The sequence below is a fragment of the Leuciscus leuciscus genome (genome assembly GCF_965113295.1).
Source record: "Leuciscus leuciscus genome assembly, chromosome: 5".
Lineage (NCBI taxonomy): Eukaryota > Metazoa > Chordata > Actinopteri > Cypriniformes > Leuciscidae > Leuciscus > Leuciscus leuciscus.
Genome location: NC_138729.1, coordinates 3488060 through 3509409, shown reverse-complemented (window position 1 = coordinate 3509409; position 21350 = coordinate 3488060). Strand labels below are relative to the sequence as shown.

The following is a 21350-nucleotide window of genomic DNA, read 5'->3' as shown; positions in this document are numbered from 1 at the left end:
AAACTAGCAAAAGTGGATTTGGACACGCCCTAAGTGAACTTCCGCTTCGCGCTTTAGATCATGCTCTTAGATCGTTAAAATAGGGCCTTGTGAGTATAACCGACCTTGCCTTTACTTTAACTTTAACAGCTTATAGAGATGCTTTTAACTCAATGAGAGCGAAATTAAACCAGCGCCAGCGCAAACCCTCTTTTGGCTTTAAAAACTACTGTCAGGATTTACTAAAGACACGCAGTGAAACATTAGCGCTGAAAAGGCGTGGACAGTTATTTTTGCAAAACTGTTTTGCGAAACAAAACTTTCCGTTTTTTTGGTTTTGCTCTCTCACTCTAATTGGCCCTCTTTAGTAAATCTTGCCGCATGTGTTTTATTAGACAGGTGAGTAACTGTTTGCATACCTTCATTGACAGAGAAGTGATCAAATGCAACTGTAACAAAGTTCAGGAAAGAATAATGTGTATGTTAAACATAACTTTAATACAAACAGAATGAAAGGAGCGGCAGCGGCATATAAGTATTTTAAAAACTGCAACGTAAAATGTCCTAGTTTGTCCCCGGGTTCAAACCACAGTAACGTTAATAAAACTTGAATACAGTGGGAAATTCATAAACCAAGACAACTTGCAATAATATTTACAAAAAAGAAAAGAACAAAACGATACCCAGGCAGGGGAAAAGAAGACGGGAATTGGGCGGCAATCAAATAAATTTCAAAACATAACCCTCTAACCCATAACCAGTACTAAACTAACTAAAAAGAAAAAAGAAGAAAAGAAGAAAAGAAAATCTACAAACAAACAACACAAAACGTCCCATGATTCCACCCTCATTCACAGGGTCATAAAGCTACGCTTTCGCTACTGTTTTGCATAAGCGACCTCTAGCTGTGAAACTTGCATACTGTGCCTTTTAAAGGCTTAGAAGGAAAAAACAAGTAGAAAGATACAGCTCATTTAACTCACGACATGCCCTGTTTTATACGCTTTTCAGCAATATCAGTAGGATCATGCATGAAATGGAAAAGATCATACCATTATCAAATCACTGTTTTGCCCATTAGATATTACTGCAATTAATCAATTCAATAATAGATTGGATTAATTGAGAAATAAATGAAAGAAAAGGACAATTGTCTGGGATGATTGTTTGCTCAGATTGTTGCTGTGTCTTTGCTCAGGAGATTTAGCAGAGATATAAAATGAATGTTTGCTTTTGAGATGTCCTGAATAATTTAGTGAGATGTATATGACGTGTATGAGCATGTGACAGGATAACCGTCTCAGCGTAGCTAAAGATCCGGCAGGTGTCTGCACTGTACAGGACTGTACAACTGTCTCCTCTGATAACTGGTCAAATAATGGCATTAGAGAATATGAAATATTTGATCAGCATGTTAGATTGGTTTCTCACTTCCCTTATGGATGAATATGGCAGGGATCCGCAGTTTTGCTCCAAACCTGTTATGTTGAAAACTCTGTTGAGATTTGTGTTGCCTTTCTCAAAGCATTTTATGACCTTAGCATGTTTGTTTCCTCAGATCACAGTGAAGATCTGCAATTCTACTTGATCCACATGACAGAGGTGAGTTGCATAAAGGTGGTGTGCCCTTGCAGAACAAAGATATATGGGAATATACTGCAAAATATAATGCGATATATTACATACTAAATTTCCATATATGGGAAACAAGTGTTTTAAATAACAATAAGTGTATTACTGAATATAACATGACATACATTATGATATACAGGTGAAACTCGAAAAATTTGAATATCGTGCAAAATCATTTCATTTCAGTAATTCAACTTAAAAGGTGAAACTAATATATTATATAGAAAATTACATGCAAAGTGAGATATTCCAAGCCTTTAATTGTTATAATTTTGATGATTATGGCTTACAGCTTATGAACATTTAAAAAATATCTGAGATTTTGAATTTAGGGTTTGCATAAGCTGTAAGCCATAATCATCAAAATTATAACAATTAAAGGCTTGGAATATCTCACTTTGCATGTAATGAGTCTATATAATATATTAGTTTCACCTTTTTAGTTGAATTACTGAAATAAATGAATTTTTGCACGATATTGTAATTTTTCAAGTTTCACCTGTATTATTGTTATAATAATATAGTATTGATATTAGTGGTGCAACGGATCATCATTGATCCGTGATTCGTTCGGATCAATATCTTCGGTTCGGCACACACGTGATCCGCGGATTGATTTATGAAAAAAAAAGAAAGTTGTGCGCATGTTCAGTCCACACACAGCGTGGTCATGGCGAGCGGAGGAACGGAGGAGCTTGAACGCCCCGCGTCATTTAATTCCCCTGTATGGGAGCATTTTGGCTTCCCTGTCAAATATAATGATGAAGGAAAGAGGTTAGTGGATAAAACCGTGACGGTGTGTAGGCACTGTGGCACAAGAAAGCCATATGACAGTAGGGCTGTCAACGAATATTCTAAATTCGAATACATATATTCGAATAGTTTAAAAAAACAGAATATCGAAGGTGAAAATTAATATTCGAATGTGGAAAAACGCCCGCGGTAGCAGTGTAGGCTGTCTGCTTTGTGAGTGGGCGCGCTGCCTGAGGGATCAGGGACAGGTCATTTTATTTAACGTTAAACAAAAACATTACTAAAGTGTAGGCTACTGTACTGACTGAATAGATATTGCATGATCATTGCATGGTTAGATGCAGCATTTTTATGCACCGTCTGCAGGCTTCCACTGGTTTGATTATTTACCGTTTCATGTCAAGGAAAAGTTCCATGTTTATATACTGTAAAACTTCAATTAATGTTAATAATATTTGTTTCAATCACTGAATGAAGCCTGCTATATTTGGGACAAGAGTCGCGACCTTAAATTTCTTGTACAAAACTCTTGATCAGCACTCAACATTTGCTTGTTGTTCATTTAAACCGTTATGAACCGCAGAGAGCGTGACGCCTCATTCGCGCCGCAAGATCTCCAGACGCGCGTAAACGCGTCTTTACATTGACTTAACATTGAAATCACTCGCGCCAGACGCTCTATTCGCGTTTGGTGTGAACGCAGCATGGGTGAGGGCGAGAGAGAGAAAGAGGTCTGCGGGTCTTGGCCATTAGTTGATTTACTTGTTTTTGTGTTGGTAATACGTTGTCAAATATGTTTAAAGTTAAATAAACTACCTATACAAGTAGTTATGTCTCTTTGTATTAATTTGTCCTGTTATTGACGTAATGCGCGTCATTGACAAAATGCGCAACCAGATGTTCGAATAGTTCGAATATTCGTGTGTTTTTTTTAGAGGGAATATTTTTGAGCATGTTTGACAGCCCTAGGCTATATGACAGTGGAAACACATCAAGCATTGGTCCATGTTTAAAGGAAGGAGATATGCCTTTTATGTTGAACTTTAAGTTGTTTTTCATTAATTATGTTAAAAAGAAGATATTATGCCTTGTGCACTTTAAGTTGATTTTATATATTTGATTTTAATAATTTAAAAGTGTTAATAAACAAAAAAATTTTTTTTTTGCTGATCCGAAAAATGATCCGATCCGTGACTCTGATCCGAGAAACGATCCGAACCGTGAGTTTTTTGATCCGTTGCACCCCTAATTGATATAATAATTATATATTATTGTCACATATTTTTTCAATATATGAGAATCATAAATTCCTTATGTTTTATTCAATATATTTTAATATATTAACACAATATATTATTCTGTATATTTTCAAATATACTGTTAAACTGTTTAATATATTGATCATTCATAGGGAAATATATTTTCTTTTCATATGGGTGGTGTTCAAAATATACAGCTAATTAAATAATTTTCTTTGTTTACATGTTTGTAGGTGATAAACAAACTTGTTTTTGTCCCCTAATATGATTTTCGCAACTCAGGCTCATTGGAAATGTACTAGACTCTGCCTACATTTCTGCAAAGCTGCCAAACACACCTATACATACAAACCAGTTTCTACCTGACTAGTGGCACTAACTTGCTAACTTAATTTTTTTTATACACAAATTATGATTACAAGGGTAGATACTATGCTATGACCTGAAAATACTTTTACCATAGCGCATGATTTATAAACTAATGCATTTTAATGTTTGTATCACACGATCTGTTCCATTTGTAGGACTTTTCTGATGTAGTAAACTTGCTTGACAGCTCACCTGGTGTTTGCTCAGAGCAGTGTGAAACTGTAGCCTGCGCGTTTCCATTACAGATTTGCACAAAACTTTAGCGATTTTTTTTTTCTAAATGTTGACAAAAAACTATTGTGAAATGACGGCGTTTCCATTGACCGATGTTATGCGACTAAAACTTGATTTTTTCCTCTCGCGATCAGTAAAATCATTCCAAAAACCATGGCAATGGACGTTGGTAGGTTTATATACTATATCCCTGCCACTGCACAAGCCATTATTATTAATGGAAGGAGATGTATGTGTTTTCCAAGCATTAATGGTAAGGAACGACCCTTATTATACTTGTGAGCGGCACATATGAGGTGTTTCTGGGTGTTTCTCCCTCAGATCTGCTTCGAGGTCTTGATTGTGGCATTTATTTGAGGTTTAGAATCCATTATTCCTGTAATTCTTTTGTCTTATACGAATTTAATAAAGAACTCTGTCTCGTACGTTGTCCAAACACACCGCGTCATCTACGTCAGGTGACCAGTAAATGTTCAAAAACTGTTTCCATTGCATTTTTGCGAAAATTTCTTTTTCGAATTGTCTGAAAAACCACCTCATGCGAGCGGAAAAACTTTTTTTCGATAAATGGGAGTTTTTGCGAAATGTTTCCATTGGGCGTATTTTCAATTCGCAATTTCAATTTGCGCAATTTGAAGGGTAATGGAAACGCGGCTAGTGAAACACGAGTCACGATAAAAGATCTCAAAGACTTGCTTGGCTGGGTTACTTCAGCAAATGTGTTTTTGTCGCACATTTGCTCTTGTTGGCACTATTGGTTTGATTTAGTGTAGAGTTTAGTGTAGGTGTTTTTTAAAAATGCGACAAAGCATTAACCTTTTAGCGCCACTCACCGGACATTTCAAGTCTGAACTGCAGCGATTGGTACTACAACTAACAGAAAAAACCTTGCCAGATTCACATTCATCTGTTTTGGATGAAACCGAAAGCACTTTTTGTCCACTTGACATTTTACTTTCACAGTGTCATGAATCCTGCAAGAAAAAAAGAGGCCTAATATAGTTTTGCAGAAATGGCATGTTTTTACAATGAGCCTGGGTTGCAGATGTTTTGGTGTAACTTTTTAAAAACATATGAATATGTTGGCTGTGTTCAATTGCATGGCATAAATCTTACTTCTCTATGAATCTCTATGAAAACATTTACAAACGTAAAACATTGAATGTGCCACAGCCACACTTTTCACACAAATACTTACAAACACTAATGACATCACATTGGAAATGCAAAGTGTGACCTCATTTATGGTGTATAGCGCAAATGTTTAAACATTGTAGCTCAGAATTGATCAAATATACTAAATCACAGCTTTAATACAATTGCAAACAGAGAATCAATGCAATGCAAGTGTTTTCTTTTGAATATGTCACAACTCTAATTACACAACTTAAAAAAATAATAGCATCCCTTGAGACTTCACCATGATTGTTAATGATTGCGAGTGATGTAATTACTGGCTCATTGCTGATCACAAATTTCAGGGATAGGGTTGAGAACCGCTGATCAATCAGGGATGTGTTTCACGAAGTCAACTATGGTCGCAAGTTTCGTCGTTACCAACACAATTCAACAGGACTTGGCTAACGATGCTTTTGGGAAACGCACCTCAGGGCATCTGTTGTGATGTGATGGATATTTATCAGGCTCCATCTCTGAGTAATATAATGCAGGACTGTAATTAGATTCTTCTCTCTCCCGTGTCTCAGTGGACACTCGTAATGGTAGCTGGAGATGTCACTGACCAGAGAGAGAGAGAAAGAGAGAGAAACCCGCCCAACTAAGAGAAAAACAATCTCATTAGAGGAATAGCTCACGTGTCTGCATGTTTTTCACTCACTCCCGGCTTCCTTGTGCAATCTGTGTCCAGGTATATGGCATCTCTCTTTCTTTTGACTAGTATGATGACATTGAGGCTGTGCAGACTGACTAGCAGATTCATATGTAGGAACAGAAAAAAAAAAATGAATGTCAGTTTTTTTCGGTCCATGTTTAAAGACACGTTCTTTTTTTGGTATGAAAGTGGGATTTCCAAACTCTGGTGTGCATTAACCGACTTTGCTTGAACTCTGGTGCCATCCGCAATTGGAATGAAAACCGTTTGTCCTAACACGCAAAAGTATAGGGTGACCCCCTGGTTATTACTCTGTTGTGGGACATAGATATATGGGACAATGCGGGATACGTGTGAGAGAGATAAATTTACTACCATTATACCATGCAACTATTGATTTACATCAGTTGGAAAGCCTACTTGCCATCACGACTGATGATGACATGTTTTAAATCACCTATAAGCCGGTCACCTCTGTGACCGGCACTCAATTTGCCCCGGTTTGAGTGCTTTTTGTGTAACAGCAGCGGCTGCGGGCACATGATCTAAAGCTCAAATGTAATTGGTCGGTCCATTTCATTGCAGGGTGATGGGGAAAAAATCCCCTGATTGATTGCGATCGGTGTTGATAGCTCTATAGGGATCTATGGTTTTGATTCAATGGTTTTGACGCGCTCAGTGTGAAAGGCCCTTATCTGAAAATGTTTGCTTTTGTCTGATGCTGCATGCACTCTTCTAGGTCTCAGTATATGATAAGTCTACGTTACTTTTCTGTAAGGACCACTATCGTCAAATACGATTGACAATTAGCATACAGTTAGGATTGGCGGTATGGTTCTGTTCTGTGCAGCCTAGCATGGATAAGAGCGGGGAGAGCAGCAATAACCCCCCTTAGGGTGAACAGAACAGAACCAACATGAAAATATGCAAATATATTTAATTCAAGATTTTAAAGTACAACATAATTAGAGAATTACTGATACTAATACTGAAGGAGCTTATATACTGTATGTATACAGTGATAGGCGTCGCATTCCTATAGGTAGACGTGGATCAGCTGAGAGTCAGCTGATGTGAGCTCGACTAACGTGACTTGCTAGAACTAACGCTACGCTTGATTATTGTCATTGGACACAATTCAACGAAATTCAGTGTGGCAATTCTCAAAAAAACAACAAAGAACACTTAAACATTGCATTTAAAGTAAATAATATAAAAAGTGTTAATGTCATGAAACCCCCGTTTCATCACTGGTCGTTTACAGCTCAGATTTGAAAAAGACTCAAGAAATGGGCGTGTAAAGTTGGGGGAAAAGTGGGAGTGTCGAGGATGGGAAGAGGGGAGAAAAATATGAGCAGAGAAAAAACAAACAAACAAACAAACAAACAAACAAACAACAGAGTTAGGGAAACCTTGATGCATTTAAAAAAATATAATGACAATAAACTCTTTATAGACTATTACCAACTATCATAAACAACTACGACATGCATATCTGAAGGACAACAACGCAAAGCTGAACAGGCGGAGCTGAGCGAACAGCGCTGAAATGGTCACAATTATGAATTCTCCACTGTGATTGGATTAAAAAGAGTTGATTCTCATGAATAATGCAGAGAAAAGCTCAGAAACGCATGACGTAGACGCATACTATTCGGCCACGGCAGCCAAAATAAATACCTCACTTTTCATGACGATGTTTCAACTTTGCTTTTGCATTTTAAACCGGATGAATGAAATGGCTGAGAAACAAAACAAAAGAAACAACAAAACAAAACAATTTTCCCTCAATAATAAACATAGCGAGTGCTCTAGTTGTTTTCATTGACGTGCAATCTTTACATATCTAAAACAACACACTTTAATAACAGTAAGAGACTGTAAAATATGTATATTTGACATGTTAGCCCCCTGACGGTATATTGATGCACATTGATAATAAAATCACAGAGTGCTTTTTTTGCTCACTTTGAGGCGCAAAAGAGGATTTGAGGATACTCGACTGTTTTGGTCTTCAAAGTGAGCAGAAAAAAGGTTCATCAGGGAGAAAAGGGTCATTACTAATTAGTGGGGGGAAATCCTAATGGTCATTAAAGGCTTTTATCACTTTCCACATGTTAGAGGAGTTCCAATGTGGCCTTCAATATGCCTTTTATACTTATGCTTTATCTCTCTGATGCCTGATCTAAAGGCTGGATCCCGTGCTTTGAGCAGAAACTGTACTTTCCCTTCATGGCTTCTGGTTAGGGAACACTTTGATGCTTTTTGTTGTTAAAAATCTTCATTATTTGTTCATTTCACCCTACTTTTTTACAATGGCAGCCTGGCAGGAGAGAGACATCCCCCTGCACACACTAACCAAACATACGCTACATTCAAAGACACACAAATAAAATATTGAAGAAATATTGAAGAAATAAAGAGCTTTCTCTTTATTGAATTGAAATTGCTTTCAAATTCTTGAAAGCAATTTCAAGAATTATTTAAAGTACTCATTAGCAGTATCATAGAGAAAGAAACAGAGATAGATGTGTCAGTTATTTCTAAAAACCATAAGCATTTCTTTCCTCTGGGGACATTGAGAAAAATACATTTAGATGGTCTATGTTACAGGTTGATATTGCAAAGCTTATTAGGATAAACTGCTGTTAATCCTAACAAAGATGTGTAAATAAATATATTTCTGTAATGACCACTCTCGAAGTGTTTGGCATGGTAATGGATGTGACAATGTTGGTATGTTTGTCTTGACGAAATAGGTCTGCGGCTGCTGTTGTTAAATACACAGACACGCTGCGGTGAGCAAGAAAGACATTCTGCTGCTGCACAAACAAACATAGCACACATGAATTACCCGTAGCAGATCTGTACAGGTGGAGCTGGGGAAGCGGGAGGGTTTCTGAGAGCACTGCACTGCCACAGATAATGCTAACCAAGTATTTGAAGGTTGAGAAGCGAGCTCATTGGCTACTGATACAGCAGGAACCAATCAGCTGTGCCCTATAGACCTTATGTAGCCCCGCCCCTTTTCAGCGCTGTGCTTGTTGTCTTTTGTCTTCCGGTTTGTATTTCCACATCGATCTTAAGAATTTATGAATGAACGGCTCGTATTAAAATCTTAAAGGAAGATAACTGTCGTTAACTCTACAATAAGTAAATCCACTTCACCAGCTCATTACTCTTCCACAGCGATGCCATAGAAATATACAGAGCTAACGCTAAAACGGAAGTTCAAAGACAATAGTCTAAAGATGTCTGCGCACATGTTTCTCTGGCGCATGAGGTCTATAGAGAATGATCACGCAGATTGAGTTAAGGGCCAGCGCTATCTTAAGTTTTATGACAGAATTTTGCATTTCAATGAAATTCACGCCTGGTTTGTAGTAAAGGCCATTTATCAGCCAAGTATGATGAGTTTAATATGTGACATCAGCGCTTGACATTACCACCCGCCAACCTGCCAAATGTGTGTGTATTTCAGCTGTGTGTAACGCAGTCACTCCTACTAGCCACTTCGGTGGGTTGAATTTTATATATAATATATACATTTTTCAATTGTAGTCTTTTAAAAGGGCATCTGAAATAATAAACTAAGTGCAATGTAGTGTTTAAAAAAAAAAAAAAAAAAAATCTGAAATATCTGAAACGCTTGCAATAGTCATTTTCGATAGAATAGATACTCTCTCTCATCTCTCTGACAGCGAGTGAGGAGATTCGGGTTTGTGTGTAACTCGTTTATTTCGCTCTGGATGAATATTGTTGGTAGCCTAGAAATCTAGACGCACCCTAGCGGCAGCAACATTTATTTACATTTACATTGTCATTTAGCAGACGCTTTTGTCCAAAGCGACTTACAAATTGGGACGAAATTAAGCAAGTCATCGTGAAGAGGCAAAAAACAACGCAAGAAGTGCTCAAAATACGAAGTTCAGGCATTATTCAGAGTAGCATAAGCCCGATAAGCGAGAATTTGCAGGAATATATACATATATACAATTTATTTATTTTTTTATGAGGTTAAGTGCTCACGGAAGAGAAGAGTTTTTAGCTCTTTTTTGAATGTTGTCATGGATTCTGCATTCCGGATTTATTTTGCAGCCAGGGTCAGTCTAGCAACTCTCCGTTGACTTTCGTGCTGTAAAAACCTAAATTGGGTCAGGCCAATCACATCGTGTATAGAGTAGGCGGGGCGGGCTTAACATAATGACGACAGAGTTGCGACGGTTCCCTGCTACTTGAAAACAAAGAAGAGCTGCTGCTGGAGAACAGTCTTTCCAATCGGCTTTGGCCGCGACTCTTGAGGCCTTGGAGTTAAGCTTTTCTTTGAGAAAAGAGCAAAGAACGGCACTTAAGTCATTCTTAAAAAAGGAAGATGTATTCGTAGTTTGCCGGCCAGATTCAAAAGTTGAATCTATCGACTGACGTTAGCTCCGCTATTGGGAAAACGCTCTGGTTGGTTGAAGCGCTGTCCTATTGCGTGCAGAGGGAATTTGAAAGACAGCCGTTTATCCCGCCCCTCGGATTGAGCCGTGTCTATGGTGAGTTGCCAGACCTAACATCTTGATGTAGGTCTGGCTTGCCAGGCTATATTGTTGGTGTTTCAGGGCTTGAATTTCGGCATGGGATTGCTTTAATTGCGCATAATTTTACTTATTCCCGCAGATTTGTGTGCAGAACACAGTCAGTTATGTTTTAAGTGAACGTAGACAGAAAACGCACGTGTAACAGTATAATAGATCCGTGCGTCAGGTCTTAAAGTGACACCAGCCTAATATACCTGATGCCAAATTATGAGATAATATTAAAAATATCTATATGGCAGTTTTTCATGATATAAAAAAATCTAAATGTTCAGGGCAGTTTTGAGTACTTTTTTCAATTAACAGTTAAACATTTTTTTTTTTTACTGACATTGTTAGAGCAGTACTTTACTTTTACCTGCAAATTTGTAAAATCCTTCTATACAGCCCTAACATAAACCCTGGCTGTGATATTGAAAGAGTTTGTCGTGGGTTGGATTAAAATGGATTACACAATCCAAAAGATCATCAGATCAAAATATGCTCTGCCATGGACTGCAGAAGTCTGACTGGAAACACATTTCCTCAGCTGGGCTATAGTCGTTTGCCTCTGAAGGCCTGGAGAACGTGTGCATGTGCGTATCTCGTCTCCACCCCCTGACTCTCAGATGCTGCGGTGTAAAGCCTGCGCTGATCCCTCACTCCAGGCTGACCGATGAGGATCTGCAGACGGGAGGTAAGAGGCATCTGTTGGTTTTCACGTGTTGACGAGGACGTGTTTTCCCTGGAAAAATGTGCACTGCTGTCCGGGGGCAGACTGTGTGGAGCTTGATTGGGTTTACAGTTCAGAAATGGGAGACATTTTTGTGTGAAAACCGATAATATTTGTGAGTATTTTCACAGTTCTCAAGTTCTCCTTAGCTTTTGGTGTTTGATTAGGTCTGATTATTGTGACGGATTATGTTTGTAAGCACTGTTAGAGTTTTATGTTGTGTTATGTACAACACTTTGGTCCGTTTTTATGGTTTTGAAGGTGCTTTGTAAATACATTTTGAGTGAGTTTAATATGCATTTGTAAAATCTTGACTTGATAAATGTTTGGTAAAAACAATGTATGTTAGTGAAAAGACCCAGAAGTGTTTTTGTTTTTGCACTGCCAAAAATGCTTTTCTTACTTATAGTATTTTTGTCTTGTTTTCTGTCTAAATATCAAATAAATCAAGATTAATTTTCTATACAAGTAAAATTACGTTGATATTATGTCTCATTTTCAAAAAAAAAAAAAAAAAAAAAAAAAAAAATCTAAATGTAGTTTTTGCTTAAAACAAGCTAAATTATCTGCCAATGGGGTAAGAAAAATAATCTCAATTCAAACAGAAACAAGATTAAGATTATTTTTCTTACCCCATTGGCAGATAATTTAGCTTGTTTTAAGCAAAAACTCACTTAATTTAGATTTGTCTCCCCCAGAAAACAAGACATAATATCTTATGCCATTTTACTTGTAAATTCATCTTGATTTAATTTTTTTTTTATATATTTGGACTGGAAACAATACCACACCACTACTATAGAATCGCTTTCAGAACGATTTTTTCCCAGCTGGTTAACAATGACAGCCAATCAGAACCCACCAAACTTTAAAGAGCTGGATCATTTAAAGCAGCGGACGACAAAACCTAGTATAAACAGAAATTCTGTCCGCTGGTGTGAACGTTAATATAGTTATAGTTATCTTTCATTCTTGGTGTGAATGGGCTTTGTGCTACAAGTAACCTCAAGTTGTGTGGTTTGTTGTTTCTATTGAGCTTTTTTGCTTGGCAAACCCATAAACTGACATTGATGGATGGACTTTAGCTGTATCTAGAGACCAAAATATCTAGAGACATGGGTGTTTAGATAGGCAAGCATCTAACACCATTTAATCGAAGCACAGGGAAGCATCACTCGCATTTTCTTCAGTCAGTCTAGTTTACCTAGAAAGGCACTAAAAGAAAAAAAGAAAAAAACTAACAAAATCTAACAAAATTTTGTCTAACAAAATAACCAGTAAAAGAGCAGAAATGTTTATTTTTTTTATTTTTTGCTCATTTGGACTCATAGCATACAATTTTTATTTTTGTGGTTTTCATTTTATAGTATTTATTTTATTTTATTTGTACCTCTAGGTTAGTAGTTTTCTCCCAGGATGCTGCAGAATAAAGATGATGCCTGTGTTTTTATATCAAGTTACTTGTCTAGAGTATTTTCCTTTTTTTCTAGAAAATGCTCACTCACCGTTCCTCCAATGTCTGTAATATCCAAGATTCAAAAACAATTTAAAGTCAGCATGAAACAGAAGTTGCGATCGTCTTTTCTTCACTTCGTATATCGAGTGAAACGGCTTCTGGAACAAGAACAAATGTAGGGCGGGGCTTGATATTTTAAATGGAGAATTGATTGGATGGTTGAGGTTTGCTATTGGTTGATCACATGTGAGTGACAGGTTGCCCCGCCCTCATCATCAGAGATGTTGCTGCAAGAGGAAGGGGAAGTTATTTTGATTCAAGATTATGAGGTGCATGAATAATAATAAAAAAATGATGTACATGATAAACCGTTTATCATAAATACTGCAATATTCCATGGAAATGTTGACTTCACGGTGACCTTAAGGGTTAAAAATGTTCCAGTGCTCTTTTGCTGTTATCTGTGCTTTTCTCAGAAGCATTAGTCTAATAAATGGATCTGATGGGCGTCTCTTATCTCAGGCCACAATCGCTCGGCACCCCACATGTATGCTGGCAAGCAGTCAGGTTATTTTAGCATCAGGAACAGGAGTCAACCTAGATTTAAACAAGACAGAGTTGGAGCGCAGGAGGAGTGAGAGTGCAGATTTGTTTTACATTTTGCTCTGTGTAACTAACTAAATTACATCATTAAATTACAGGACATTCAGTAGTGTGACAGCAGCTCAGCTCTCTTCAACATGTAGAGGTCTAGAAGCACTAAAGGCTACTTTGCTGTTTTATGTATGTAGCTTTAGACAACATTAATGTGAGCTAACCGGTTGGTTCGTCCTGGGTGATAGATGAGGCTTCAGCAGTTAACCCTGCTGGTAGATGTAATAACTAATCCGTCCTTCGGATGAGACGTTAAACCGAGGTCTTGACTCTCTGTGGTCATTCAAAATCCCAGGATGTTCTTCGGAAAAAGAGTAGGGGTGTAACCCTGGGCATATTGGCCAGATTTGCCCCTTGGCCTCTATCCATCATGACCCCCTAATCATCCCCATATACTGATTGGCTTCATCACTGTCTCCTCTCCACCAGTAAGCTGGTGTGTGGTGTGTGTGTGTGTGTGTGTGTGTGTGTGTGTGTGGTGGGAGGAGATTCCCCCTTCCATATGTAAATGCGCTATATAAATGTAATTAATTATTATTATGATAACTAATATGCAGAAAATAAATAAATAAATAATAGCTGGGCCTTCATTGATGCACTCTCAACCTTCACTTTCAACATTCATTCTCAACATGAACCACTTTGTGACTGAAAGTAACCGATTATGAGGCTCTGATTGCTTAGTGGTAAAAGGCAACAACCCGCAGCTCGGCAGTGTCAGTTAATGGGTGGTCATAAATGTAATCTTGGTAAGATGAGTGTTTGACAGCATCAATTATTCATTGTGTTCTGAGACTGTAATCTACCCATAACATCTAAGCATAGTTAGTTCGATAAACAGCTCTATTCTCCTGGGCATCTTTTTGCAGTTCAGTCAGCCTTTAGTGCACTGATATATTACAGATGCCTCTGTTTTTTCTTGCTTGTTTTTTTTTTTTTTTTTTTGCTTAGTTGTGTTTTCAGGGAAGTGTGTGGTTATTAGATTCTATGGCCCTTGTCAGCAAATTTGCCAGGTTGATGGTTGCCATCTGTAGTGCTTTGGCAGTGGAATGTTCTGAGAACTCTTTTGCCCCCGTTTGATCCCATAGGCTTTGAAAGTTTGTCGTTTTGGGAAATATAGCAAACTATCAGTCATATTATGTAATATAATGCCTTGGAAACACTAAAACTCTGTTAAAAAACCTAGTGAGCTTACCTTGCTGTCTACTGCGTACATTCTAAACTGAAATGAAACCTCATAATTCTATTGGGATGCAATTGCCTTTATGAATTAGAGTCTATTGGAATAGAGTTCCAACAGGGTGTTTTGTGTTTGCATGTTACCAAACTAGCAAGCCGGTATTCTAATAAGCATAAAAAACAGCACATAACGGACGTTTAGGTAAAATGAGAGAGTCTGAGATTGCCATATGTAAGAGAGATTCATTGATGCCTTATATATTGTGCAAAACAAGACACAGTGACTATAAAAAGTCTACACACCCCTATAAAAACAGCTGATTTAATGTAAGAATGAATCCAAGATAAAAATGTATATTTTAAGAAAAAATAATCAGGTTGTACCAATGTGCACACGCCTCAACTTATACTTGGTAGAAGCACCTTATGCTTTTATTTCAGCAGCCAGTCTTTTAACAGGAATCAACTTAAAGTCCTGTAGTCAATCATTTTATCCCTTAAAAGTTCCTTGGAAAAAATTAGTCATGCCTTTAAAATATCTTGAATGTAACTCGACACCCTTGCCTCATTTAGTATACGCGGTTCTATGAATATGCAAATGAGCCCCGCCTCCACTCACTCACTCAGCTCAGAGATCCACTGGTTGACGATCACACGTTGATCTGATTGGTTACAAGGTAGTTTGTGACGTCAGAAACACCAGCGATTTCAAAGCGTGTGTTTGAGACTGTCTTTGGTTCACTGCAATTTTAAGGAGAAAATACTCAGCAATGCTGTCGACTTATGAATTTACACATGGTTTGTCTTAAAGCATATTAAAAACACCACATAGACACATAAACAACATTAAAAGCTGGATTTTCACCACAGGGGGACTTTAACATCTTGATTTGTCAAGCTGTCAGGCTCCAGCATCTGCGCAACCATACATAGGACAAGCAGTTTGGAAAATGGATGGATGTATTTGTCAATTTTTTCCCACTCTTCCTTGTAAAAGAGCTTCAGATCGATCAAATATCCTGTCTACACGTTTTTTTCCGAATGGATTTACATCTGGGATCTTACTCAGCCATTCTTCTTCTGAAGCAATGAACTAGATATGTGTTATGAAGCTGAAAGATGAAATTCATATTCATCATCCACTTTGAAATGGAGGCTGGCAGAATTTGTGGCAAAATGGTCTGGTATTTGGCTCTGTCCATAATTCCTTCTATCTTGACTTCTGCTCCAGTTTCAGCTGACGAGTAGCAGTGATTCTTGTCCCAGAATGCTTCATCATGAGTTTTTGCCCCAGATGTTTTGGCCAAAAAGTTTGGCTTGGTTTCGTCAGACCATTGGTTTTCCCAAAATGTAGGTGGGCTTAGATGATGCTGTTGTCTTGCCATCCTACCCTATTTCCCAGACAAAGAATACAGGCTATTGTTAACACACACAGCAAGTGACCATACTTTCCTCTGCTGCTTTAATGTTGCTGTAAGTCTTTTGGCAGCCTCACTGATAACTTTAAATACTGCAGTGCAGATCTTCTGGCCAACCTTTCAGTAAGCAGGAACTGCACCATCTTTCCTCAATACACTCCGACAAGCGTTTGCTTCTTCCCGCTGGTTATAGTTACTGAATGAAAATAACCTGGAGTTTCCTTCACAAAGAAACTTCACATGTTGTTCCTCTTTAATGAAATGAGCTGCTAACCTCCTCCTGATCTGCTGAGATCATCACAAATGTCTGAAGACACACCTCTTCCACAAGCACTTAAGTAATCCAACAAACATAAACAAAGACAATAACTATAACTCATATTTTATATCTAACAATTTTAATAGTAATACAAATATTCTCTCTCTGCATTTTACCTACACTCTGGATTGTGTATAAATCTAGATAAACTTTAACTTAGCATTGTGCACTATGAATACTTTTGACTCTTTTGACAAATTGCTTGTGATATTCCACATATATACTGTATGTTGATTTGGATAAAACCATCTGCTAAATGAATACATCTAAATATATCTGAATGTGATAATCATAGTACAATTGTCTATATCAACATACCGATCCCACTTTATATTAGGTGTCTTTAACTTATGTACTAATATTTGAAATGAATCATTTGATACAATGCACTTATTTTTACGTTGTACTTATATTAAAAAATGCCTGCATGTAATTACATCTATAATTCATTTCTGTTATTACATCTATAATTACACTGTTGAGCCTTCCCTTACTCCTTTACCAACCCTTAAAGGGGTGGAATAATGCCCTTTTCATAAGATGTAAAATATGTCTCTGATGTCCCCAGAGTGTGTATGTGAAGTTTTAGCTCAAAATACCCCACAGATATTTTTATATAGCATGTTAAAATTGTCACTTTTTGAGGGTGAGCAAAAACGCATCATTTTTGTGTCTGTTCCTTTAAATGCAAATGAGCCGCTGCTCCCGGCACAGGGGGCGGAGCTTCAACAGCTTGCACTAATACAGTCATGCACTGAAAATTTCTAAAACTTTTAGTTTTTTATGTTCAAACCGGAGTCAGACAATGATGGAGAGACTCAAGAAGAAGTGACAACATGTAGAAGCAACAGGACATTTCTGAATGGTTAGTTGATGAATTTATGTAGCTTATGTGAGTTCTCTTTTTGTCATTGTTTAGCATATTCTGTCTTGATAATCTATAAATTGTGTTCAGGGGGCGGGGATTATGTAAAGTCTAGGGTTGGTGATGTCACTAACCCAGGAGGAATGTGGTGTAGTCTCTACCAGCCGTTTGTTGTAGTCCTTAAAAAGCCATTTCTGTAAAAGAAAATATCTCCCTTTGCTTTGAACTTTGAGCGTCGTAACTTTGCAGATGTTGTTTATGCTCAAACAGCAACATTACACACTAAAGTTAGAAAAGTTAAATCATAATCAACCACCCCTTTAAACCAACCAAACCTGTGCCTAATCGTACCCGTATCCCACCTCAAAAGCAGCACAAGTGTTTTGCAATACAATATGAACACAATAATACTTTTTTTTTTTTATGCAAGTACATAGTAGTTAAGGACACCTAATATAAAGTATGACCAACATACCACTGAAAACTATTACCACCTGATACTATCACTGTACCTTGGTACAACCACAGTACTAATTTGTAAGTAAAAAGTTGATGCTGATTTTAAAAGTGGTTCAACTCCAGCAGAGGTGACTTTCAAATATACTTGTATGATGTTCAAGCATTAGCTTGGCCTTGTTTCTAAAAGAGTAGCTACCTTGGAGACCAGCAGCTTTAGCTTTCTGGTGAAATAGCCCACCACAAGAGAACAAAGTTCGTTTGTTTCATATCAAATGCTGTAGATGGATCACAGTGGGGTTTTTGATGGCCACTGCTACAAAATAATTACAAAACTGCATACAAGCTAAATTTGGGCTGAGGTACCAATGATTAGCTATATTGCATATCGATTTTCTTAAAGGGATGGTTCGGAGTAAAATCAACCTAGGGTCCTTTGCACCATGACCTCGAGCCAAACACCCCCCAGAAGCCTTTTTTCCCCTTGGTTGAACATTATTAAAGTTAGAGCTTATTTAGAGATATCAGCCGGATGTCTTAGTGCAGGTGCTAATGGATCCAATGTTGTATCTCGTAAATTACCCCACTAATAATGCCCAGAATGGTACCAAACTTCTACAGTAGTACAAATAGGTTCTGTACTCATTAAACGAGGCATTGGAAAGTTTGTAAGTACATCAGGAGTTTATTTAAATAACACTTGCCTGATGGCTAATGCTAACCCGGACTTCGAGGTCACTTCAGTGATTTGGGAAAAGCACATATTTACGTAATTTACGAGATACAACCTTGGATCCATTAGCGCCTGCACTAAGCCATCCGGCTGATGTCTCTAAATAAGCTCTAACTTTAATAATGTTCGACCAATGGGAAAAAGGCTTCTGGGGGGTGTTTGGCTCGAGGTCATGGTGCAAAGGACCCTAGGTTGATTTTACTCCGAATCATCCCTTTAAAGGGATAGTTCACACAAAAATGAAAACTCTGTCATTAACCACTTCAGCTTTGCAACATATTTTGGATTTTTTAGAGAATTATGCATATCTGAATTTAAAAGAGTGTCCTACCCACATACATTGGAGTAAATGGATAAAAATGGTCTAATTTTACAGAAAACACTCTGAATTTTAACACAGTTGTGGAATATTGCATATATTTTATTGTATTTTTTAACAATTTTATGATAAACACATAAAAACATATTACTCACCCTCATGTCGTTCCAAATCCACAAGACTTTCGTTAATCTTCTGAACACAAATGAAGATCTTTTTGATGAAACCTGAGAGATTTCTGTCCCTCCATTGACAGCTACGCAACTACCACTTTGACGCTTCGAGAAGTTCATAAAGAGATCGTAAAACGAATCCAAATGAATTGAGAGGTTTAGTCCAAAATTTCTGTAGAGACTCGATCGCTTTATACGATGAACAGATTTAATTTAGACTTTTTACACATATAAGTACTCGTATTCACATATAAACATTGATCAGCGAACACAAACAGAAGCTCAACCGAACCTGCTTGACGCACGAGAACAAACCTCATTGGTTCTTGCAGAAGCTCAAACGTGCTTCGTAACACGAGAGTGAACCTCACTGGTTCTCACGAACATGCTCAGGCTTCCGTTGGTCTGATGTGTGAGCTGATGAATGTTTATGAGTGACTAAAAGCCTAAATTCAATCATACCTGTTTCTGCATCACACGGATGCTCGTGAGTTGTGATTTAACAGTTATGCTAATGTGCCACAGCCGGTGTTCCCGGTCCAGGACTCTGGATGAAGAGACCGGCAGCAGCTGGGAAATGTTGAACAGAAGTCTCTCGGTCCCCGAGGCTGCCAGATGCAGTTTATATCTGAGCTGTGGATCTGGCTGATGGTTGTTCAGGAACACATTTCTGGGATAGGACGTCCCCAGTTACTCTGTTTTGGGACGGAGGCTGTGTGAATTTGCTAATCTTTTGTCATCTCAGTGGAATAGTTGGATGTTGGATGACTTCTTAGAGTCCTGTTTCATAAACCCCATTTAATAAAAGCATGTGATCATTTTATTAAAGTGTCAGTCAAAGCATCACAACATAAGTTCATATTTTTCCCATGTGATGGGACGGTTATGGCGCTTTAAAGAAGAGAATCATCCAAAAAATGTAATCTATAAATCACTATCCACTTTCATTGTATGCAAAGGAGACATTCTTCCTAACATTTCCCTTTGTGAAAATGAATAATATGACACAGGGATGAAATAACATTTTTGTTGGTGAGTAAATGATTGTGTTTTGCGAAACTGTTCCTGAGATGACATCATCTGCACTGGGTATAAGGAGCTTTATAGGGACTGATGGTCTCTGACCGCTTTATTAAGTTGAAATGATGGATTGAGGAGAATGACTTGTATTGATTTTGGTGTTGTGCTGAGAAGCCACTGCGTTTCATCTCTCTGCAGACAATAACAGATCAGCTTCCTCTAGCATCTGTGCTTTTCTATCTTTTCTATCTGACAGCGGGGGAATATACAGTAAATATATCAAAACTTCATCCGTGACGCATGATCTGGTGTTAAGCTCTAGATCGGATGATCTGAATACAACTGCTGAGGGGAGACACTGCAGTGTTTACACCTGGCACACTGAAAAGAAGAAAAGAAAAAAACTTTAAAAATATAGTTGCAACATTTTAAGTTTTTCAGATTTACCTCACAGTTTACAGTAAAAAAACAACAATATTTCATTAACTAAAATAGTGTTAACCCTTTCATGCATGAATTATGATAACCTCAGTCAGGATTTTTTTTCCTATGTGTTTTTATTGCTCTTAGGGCTTGAAAAACAAGATTTTATTTTTTTATTTTTCATTTTACAAATTTTTCAAAGAGATTTTCAGATGTTGAGTGGACAGCATGCGTTTATGGTTTAAACTGAAGAGATATTGTATTAAATATAATACAATAATCAAACAGATAAAGTATGTGTATTTAACAAACTAATCAATCAAATTATATCAAATCATCTGACAACTATAACATATATACAAAAAATATAAATGCGAATTGGCAATTGAACTTCATACAACTTGTAAAATTGAACTGTGAAATGACTCATTAGATATTGCTTGATGCTGCAATATTTGTATTATCTACAAGAGTCTCCTAGGATAGAAGGAATGAGTGGATATTCCGGAGCAACTTGGCATTTCTGACTGACCATTGGCCATCTTGGTTTGGAGGGGGAAAAAATCGACACACAACGGCTTGCCACTTGGTGGCAATGTATAGGATGATGCACAAGAGTCCACTGTAGAGGTTGATGCACGACTTTGCCATAAAAATCCATGCATTTGCAAAAAAATGCTTTTTGAAAAGCTGCCCACTGTAGTGACCACTATGCATGAAAGGGTTAATATACCAAATTGCTAAAATCAGTTTTGCTACCTTTTGTCAACCACTTTATCAGGGTGGTAAAGAGAAAACCACATAATGAATCAAAGTTCATCACAAGTATTTCCACAAGCTAAATCGCTACAAATATAAATATTAAGGTACATACTATCACATATACACACAAATACAAAACACATTTAACAATATAAGAAGTAAAATGAAACCCTAATGTAATGAACATAACTGATAAGAAAAACTTCTGGGAATGTCAATTTACG

At 37.4% G+C, this 21350-nt stretch overlaps 1 protein-coding gene across 2 annotated transcripts in view; it reads left to right on the top strand.

Moving 5' to 3' along the window:
- rgs3a (regulator of G protein signaling 3a) overlaps positions 1-21350 on the top strand; it is a 142241-nt gene that overhangs the window by 7630 nt on the left and 113261 nt on the right. Inside the window, exon 6 of one of the 2 annotated variants that reach the window (XM_082170509.1) lies at positions 1538-1581. In XM_082170509.1, the coding sequence (XP_082026635.1) occupies positions 1538-1581 (44 nt within the window). Of the gene's footprint in view, positions 1-1537; positions 1582-11255; positions 11314-21350 lie in introns of those variants that run through there. The other variant, XM_082170510.1, reaches the window with a different exon arrangement.